Source organism: Hibiscus syriacus, unplaced genomic scaffold (genome assembly GCF_006381635.1).
Source record: "Hibiscus syriacus cultivar Baekdansim isolate YM2019G1 unplaced genomic scaffold, ASM638163v2 tig00110053_pilon, whole genome shotgun sequence".
NCBI lineage: Eukaryota > Viridiplantae > Streptophyta > Magnoliopsida > Malvales > Malvaceae > Hibiscus > Hibiscus syriacus.
In genome coordinates this window covers 996,956-1,004,163 of record NW_024062577.1, presented here as the reverse complement: position 1 = coordinate 1,004,163, position 7,208 = coordinate 996,956, and the positions used below count along the sequence as shown (strand labels likewise).

The window sequence follows — 7,208 nt, the reverse complement described above, 5'->3', positions numbered from 1 at the left end:
TCCATTAACATAGTAATGTGTAATTTCCGGGAATGACGACTTAGAGCGTTGATTGATTCTGCACTATTAGACGTCATGAAACCATATCTTGCTCCAAGTTGGTGTACTCTTGACCATCTTTCAAACCCGACATCTTCTAGTGTTTGAGCACACTGAGGCAAAACACGTCTTAAACAATTTATATGCTTATTAAAATCCACTTCCCGATAAGCTATTACAGCCTTCCAGTATGTCCATTTTTGATTTTTTATACCAGCAGAACTTGATTTTAGATTTCTATATAAATGAACACCACAAAGTCCATGAAAAGCATCTGGGAAACACCTTCTAACAGCGTTGTCAATTGAGTTTGCCCTATCGGATATGATTGTCAGATTGCTAATAGGACCTATGCAATCCCTAAGATGCCCCATAAACCATGTCCATGAATCAGAGGTTTCAGATTTGCCAACCCCGTAAGCTATTGGTAGTATCCCATTGTTAGCATCCATGGCTACTGCTAATAAGTTTACTCCAAGGTATTGACCTTTTAAATGTGCTCCGTCAACTATAATAACTGGGCGCATGCAAGTAATAAACGAACGATTCTACAAAATCATATACACAAGAAATATAATCATTTAAATGTGAAATGCATGTAACTAACAAAAATGAGTCAACAAAATTATATTGATTTACTAACCGTAGCACCAATGGCGATAAACAGCAACTCAAAGCGTCCATCTCTATCTGTTTTGATATGAGTTACCGACCCAGGATTTTTCAGCTTTAAATTGTGACAATAAGCTGGCAGTTGGGCAAACGATGCTTCTGGCGACCCCCTCAACAATTCCAAGGCATAACATTTGGCTCTCCAAGCTTGAGAATATGAGATATTAATCTTGAACCGAGCATTCATGTCAGTCATAATTTCATGTCCCCGATATACCCTGCCATTCAAAAACATTAACTCAGCCAGAAAACCACCCAACACCTTTTTGTTTGCCTGTCTATGGTGAGGAGAAACTTGGGTTCTTGAACATGTATGTTTATCAATAAAAGTCCTAACTTGAAACATTTCGCAATCTTTTAACCTCTTTGCAATCATACGCCACGTACAGTTTTTGTCAATCATCACCTTGTTTCGAAACGATCTTTGCTTGATTTGTTAACTTTTAGTTGATAGCCATCTTCCACACATTTCGTATACAAAGCTATCTTCAAGTCTTCCTTTGTATCAAAACAATCATCTTTCTTGATACGAATAATTTTTGTGTAACAATCAACTGCTATTTTTACCAAATCTTCTTCCGGTATCTGAAGTAATTCTGGCATATTCCAGTTATACTCCCGTGGCATTTTCTTCGGGGACTTCTTCTTCTTCTTTTTCTTCTTCAGGGTTATATGAATTACAGAATGGATGTTCAACATGTTCATTCACAGTCGTAACTTCCTCCTCATTATCATCAACAACATCTTCCTCGATAACGGCTGTTTCATCATCAAAATTCGGGTATTGACCAATATCAAAATCATTACACGTAGGGTCTGTTTCTTCTTCTGAAACATCATAAAAATCCGAGTATTGACCAAGATCAAAGTCCGGGTATTGACCAAGATCAAATTTCGAATACCGACTAGTACTCACAATTTTTTCTGTTGGCTCATCATCGTCTAACTAGTTAATACGAAAACCAGAATTTGGTGCTGAAAGTTGATTGGATTTGGATTAGGGAAAGGTTGTGGGTTTTGAGATTGTGTTTGGTATTGGAAATGTGGTGAAACAAAATTTGCTTGGTGATGAAATTGTGGTGGAACCATTAAATTTTGAGCACCATAAACTGGGGTTGAAAAACTTAGTTGATTACCACCCGCTACTGACCCAACTTCACTACTTCTAGGTTCAACAACATACAATGTAACATCATCTTGCGAAACACTAATGTAAGCAATGAATCGTTCAACATCTTCATTGTCGGTTAACAAATAAACTTTACCTTTTCTCTGATAAGATAACCTAAATCCACTTGAGGGCTCTAAATTCAATTTATTTGCAACACGTAACATTAGAGTTTCATAAGTTAACTTTTTTAATGACAGTTTTAATTGAAGATTCATGGGTAAAGGCATATATTGTAAAACACCATGAACATTCTCCCATGACCCTCCAAAACACAATTCTATCCAAACATGATCAACATTAGATGATTTCATTATTGTAAATTAATTTACTAAACAAACGAGCTTCGAAACTAAAACCTGTTGCCGGATGGGAAATGATGTCGTTGGATATAAGAACGGATGTCGTCGGAGAGAGTGATAGATGGAGATGGAATGAGTTGCGATTTAGGGATTTAGGTTATGAGTTGATGTTGCTGCGTAGTAGTTATTTACCCATTTGTGTTGCGAAACTAAAACCTGTTGCGAATTTGAAATTCAGTGATGCGTTAGTCAGAATCGCGTTGCGATAGTCAGAATCTCGTTGCGATAGTCAGAATCGCGTTGCGATCACGTATTATCGCGTTGCGATAGTCCGAATCGCGTTGCGATAGTCAGAATCGCGTTGCAATCACGTGTTATCACGTTGCGATTTACATATTCGCATTGCGATTTACATATTCGCATTGCGATTATCTAAAATCGCAACGCGGATTTCGAAAATCGCAATGCGATGGTCAAAATCGCGTTGCGAATCTAGAAACTAAATTACGATAATGGAGATCGCATTGCGATTTAAATATCGCATTTCGATATTTTTAGTCATTTTGACAAATCATAAAAAAATTGATTAAAATCGTATATTATAAAAAAATTTCGATCATTTTCCCTATTACTTTTTGGTTATCGGAGTAGGTGTGCAGTATAATTGCCGCGACATTTTTTTATTGAATAATTTCATTTTTATGACATATTTTCCGTGCATTCAGACGTTTTCTGAATTCTGATCAATTCTTCGAGCAGCCAAGATGGTTGGTTGTTGACTTAAATTTCCCAAATATTTTTGTTTTTCTTGAGCTGCTCAATCAAGCTTCATCTGAATGTTAAAACCCAACTTGGGTTAATCAATCTTTTTCTCGGTTTCAGCTTCCATGGCCACCGACACTTCATCCCGAATCCCAACCAGGGCCAATTCAAGGCGGTCCGGCAGCTCAATACACCCTGTCGATGTGGAAACCCCACCCGTTACTTCCCCAGCTCCGATCGTTTACAGAGAAATCAAGCATTTCAAGAAATGGATCTCTTGGTTGATTCCCGCTTTCGTCTTTGCCAACACTGTTGTGTTCATCATCACCATGTACGTCAATAATTGCCCCAAGAAGTCCGCTTTTTGCATCGCTGATTTCTTAGGTAGGTTCTCCTTTCAGCCTTTTAGGGAGAATCCTCTTCTGGGTCCTTCTTCCGTCACGTAAGTACTTCATCTGCTTTGCTAGTCTTTTTCTTTTTGTAAACTGCTTTTTGTTATCTTTAAGTAAATGGGTTCATGTTTATTTGTGGGTTTAGGTTGAGGAACATGGGGGCTTTAGATGTAAACAAAGTGGTTCATGGAGACCAGGGATGGCGTCTCATCACTTGCAATTGGTTACATGGAGGGGTTTTTCATTTGCTGGCTAATATGTTAAGTCTTTTAGTCATTGGAATCCGGCTTGAAAGAGAATTTGGCTTCAGTATGTGCTTAATCCATACTTCCTTCAAATTGATGCTTAGATTTTGCAAGTTGTAAATGAAGATGTTTATCTTAGCTCAACTTATGCTTTTCTGTGTTATAGAGTTGAACCACTTTTGAATTGCTGATACTCCTTTTATTCCTTGTTTCTACACATGTTTTCTTCTCTTGGTATCTATATCGGTTTCGATAACAATCCCATCAATTCCGAAACTGTGTTTGTACTGACTGTATCTGTTAGTTTCTTTGATAAGCATTCAAAGGGTTTTAAGTCCTCATTAGATCACTTTTCTTGAGATTCTTCTACAGTTTTTGTTACATCTGTTATAGGCTTCAAATTCAAGCAAACTTAGTCGAACGGAAACAAAGTGAAGAAGAGTTAATATTCTTGCATTCATATCTGGTGCTGCTTAAAACTTATTACTAGAGTTAAGGCCATTAATTTACTGACAGCTATCTGTAGTTCATTGAAATTTTAGCAAGACTTGGTTCAATTACTATCTCCTGCATATGTATCTATTTTAAGTTGGCATGAAATCCTGCTTGATTTTTGTGCGACTGTATTGCAGTACTGGTTGGATTGCTCTATATCATCTCTGGATTTGGTGGGAGCTTGATGTCTGCACTTTTCCTCCAGTCAAACATCTCTGTCGGTGCTTCTGGTGCACTTTTTGGATTACTTGGAAGCATGCTCTCTGAACTCATTACTAATTGGACAATATATGCTAATAAGGTACATAAATAGCTCGATCATTAATCATATCACAGACAACCGGGGTACGTTATTATTGGTATCAGGATGATATGCCTTCAATTTAATGTGCATTTTACAGGTGGCATCGTTTCTGACTCTCGTGATCATCATAGCCGTCAATTTAGCAGTTGGAATCCTACCACATGTTGACAACTTTGCTCACATTGGAGGATTTCTCACTGGTTTCCTTCTTGGGTTCGTATTTTTCGTCCGACCCCAGTTTGAATGGGGTAGTCAACAATATGCTCCTCCTGGATATTCAGCTTCACCCCGACCTAAATTCAAGAAGTACCAGTGTATTTTATGGGTTGTTTCTCTGATCCTTGTAATTGTGGGGTAAGCAAACCATTTTGTTTCTCGAATGATCTCTAAAGCAGTCTTTGACCAAGGAGATTCGTTATTTACTACTACCAAACTCATAGACTAGTTTTCTTTTCCTCGTTTGATTTTGTTTCTACACACGGTACTTCATGTACTAGTTGACTTGGTGACATTTAATTCCGACTCTCATTTAAAAATGATGCTTATTTTGCAGTTTGACTCTTGGATTGGTTATGCTCCTGCGTGGAGTCGATGCAAATGATCATTGTTCTTGGTGTCATTACTTGTCATGCGTACCTACTTCAAGATGGAGATGCAATACCGAGCCTGCATTCTGCACGGTAGCAAAATCAGCTCTCTCTTTTTTCCTTTTGCCTTTTATTTCACGTCTCCCTCTCTCTATGCTTTAACATCCATCAATGGAACCAATCCTTTTTATGAAATTGTAGCTCCGAAATATGGATTTTCTCATAATTGGATCGAACAGATAGCCATATAACAAATAGTTTGACCGTGTTAGCTAAAAACAGGAAACATAAGATTAGAAAGATGCAAGTAAATGAGACGATATTATCGTACTAGGCATAATGAGTACGATCCTCAATGTTCAGGTGTGTGTGTGTGTGTGCGCGCGCGCGCGCGCTTGAATTTAAACTGTGGAAATGTATTACTATTGCAGTCCACTCAACTAGGCAGCCAAGTGAATGTAACGTGCTCCCCCACCGGAAAGACCACCACATACTTTTTGCCAGGCGCAAGCAGTTCTATGATCCAGAGCTTATGTTCTCGGCAGTGCCACTGATTTATATAACATGCCAAATACATGGATCTTATAGCACGTATTGCTTTCATGTACATTTGTTTTCTCAGTATAAACATGTTTCACACTCAGAACTCATTCCTTTTATATGCCTGTAATACATTTTAGCTTCTTATACTAAATTATTAAGAAAAGTGTGTTCATTTATTTTATTTTTTGTAAATAATTCAATATAACTCCCTTTTTATTTGCATACAATATAAGTTTTTGTTTCTTTATTTGGTTTCTAATAAGTTCTAAATCAAAACTATTTATTTAGATATAAAATATTGCAATAATAAGCTTAGGAATACTGTGAGCCGAAAAAGAAAGGAACTCTTAACAGATGAAGTTGATCAACTTCAAGAAACTAAGAAAGAATCAAAAGTCTAACAATTTGATGAGATACAAAGTGTGTGACGGGTCCGGACATGAATCATACCAATACTTTTGTCACACTGACCACCCTAGGAACTATATACCAATACTTTTGTCACACTGACCACCCTAGGAACTATGTACCAATACTTTTGTCATACTGACCACTCTAGGAACTATATACCAATCCTTTTGTCACACTAACCACCCTAGGAACTATATACCAATACTTTTGTCATACTAACCACCCTAGGAACTATAATCGGATCGAAAACAAACTACAATCAAACTTGATCTCCTGGGTCAACTTAAATTTTACCAAAATAAGTATTAGAGTTCAAATAGGAGTCCTCATCCATGTGGTTTTTGTCTTACATCTATTCTTCTCTTCAAGATTATATACAAATATATACAAAACTTCAATTCTTGATAAAATACAGACTTGTAGATAAATCAAAACACTAAATGTAGGAGAATAAATATAATTTATATACAATTATATGACTTATAATTGCAACCACTATGACAAGTGAAAATTATTCATGTGCCACGAGAGCATAATATAATATGAATTCTTTGACGATGATTAATCGTGATAAGATTATACCGTTTAAAGTTTTCTGCTATTAAGTACTAATCTAAACTAAAAAAATATGAAAGATTAAATTGGAAAATAGTATATTTTAAAGACTAAATCATGCATTTATTTAATACATTCTATTTAAATAATCTTGTGAAAATAAAAAATCCAAATTATAAAAGGAAAGATTGATAAAATTAAGGTGATTAAAAAATAATATATATATTAACTACTTTTAATCTGTAACACTCTTTTCTTGTATATGTCCCCACATACGAGTTAGAAATATCACATCAATCTTATAAAACATGTGTCATAACCATTTTTTTGGAAAAATAATTAAATATTATTTTAAAAATTTTATGACTTTAATTTGAAAATTTGGGGATTTATGAATTAAATTGAAAGGGAGTCGCCATCGACCTTTGGACTAGGTAAGTCGAATACCTAAAAATGTATTTTGAAATAATTTTAAAGAAAAATCATTTTTAAGACAAAAATTATATTTGTTTACCAGAAATTCGATTTGATGGGTCCGGGAATCGGTTACGCGTGGGGAATGATTAGCACCCCACAACGCCCAAAATTGGTACGGTCGCTTATTCATTGTCGAAATGGTGGTGGAACTTATAAATAGAATATAAAGTTAAAATATGATCTATTTATTGAGTCGCTTCGAATTATTTATATTGTTAGGGAAAATTCTTTAACTCGAAAAGAAACCTCGAAATTA

The 7,208-nt window shown here is 35.8% G+C and overlaps 1 protein-coding gene across 2 annotated transcripts; it reads left to right on the top strand.

The window, feature by feature from the left end:
• The first annotated feature begins 2,827 nt into the window (after positions 1-2,827).
• Positions 2,828-5,649, top strand: LOC120214171 (RHOMBOID-like protein 4). Of its 2 annotated transcripts, XM_039212136.1 has the most exons (7): positions 2,828-2,937; positions 3,048-3,385; positions 3,481-3,644; positions 4,213-4,376; positions 4,477-4,733; positions 4,933-5,059; positions 5,398-5,649. In XM_039212136.1, exons 2-7 carry the CDS (start codon positions 3,069-3,071, stop codon positions 5,518-5,520), a joined length of 1,152 nt encoding a protein of 383 aa, XP_039068067.1. In that variant the 5' UTR covers positions 2,828-2,937; positions 3,048-3,068; the 3' UTR covers positions 5,521-5,649. The 2 variants fall into 2 exon arrangements, with proteins under 2 accessions (XP_039068067.1, XP_039068066.1); XM_039212135.1 differs by lacking the exon at positions 2,828-2,937 and having other exon boundaries at positions 2,970-3,385.
• The last annotated feature ends 1,559 nt before the right edge of the window (positions 5,650-7,208 follow it).

Excerpts from the sequence above, each read along its gene's own strand:
- LOC120214171 (XM_039212136.1), top strand. The coding sequence starts at position 3,069 with ATGGCCACCGACACTTCATCCCGAATCCCAACCAGGGCCAATTCAAGG. Across the intron at positions 3,386-3,480 it reads CTGGGTCCTTCTTCCGTCAC|GTTGAGGAACATGGGGGCTT; the intron begins GTAAGTACTTCA and ends TTGTGGGTTTAG. Across the intron at positions 4,377-4,476 it reads GGACAATATATGCTAATAAG|GTGGCATCGTTTCTGACTCT; the intron begins GTACATAAATAG and ends TGCATTTTACAG.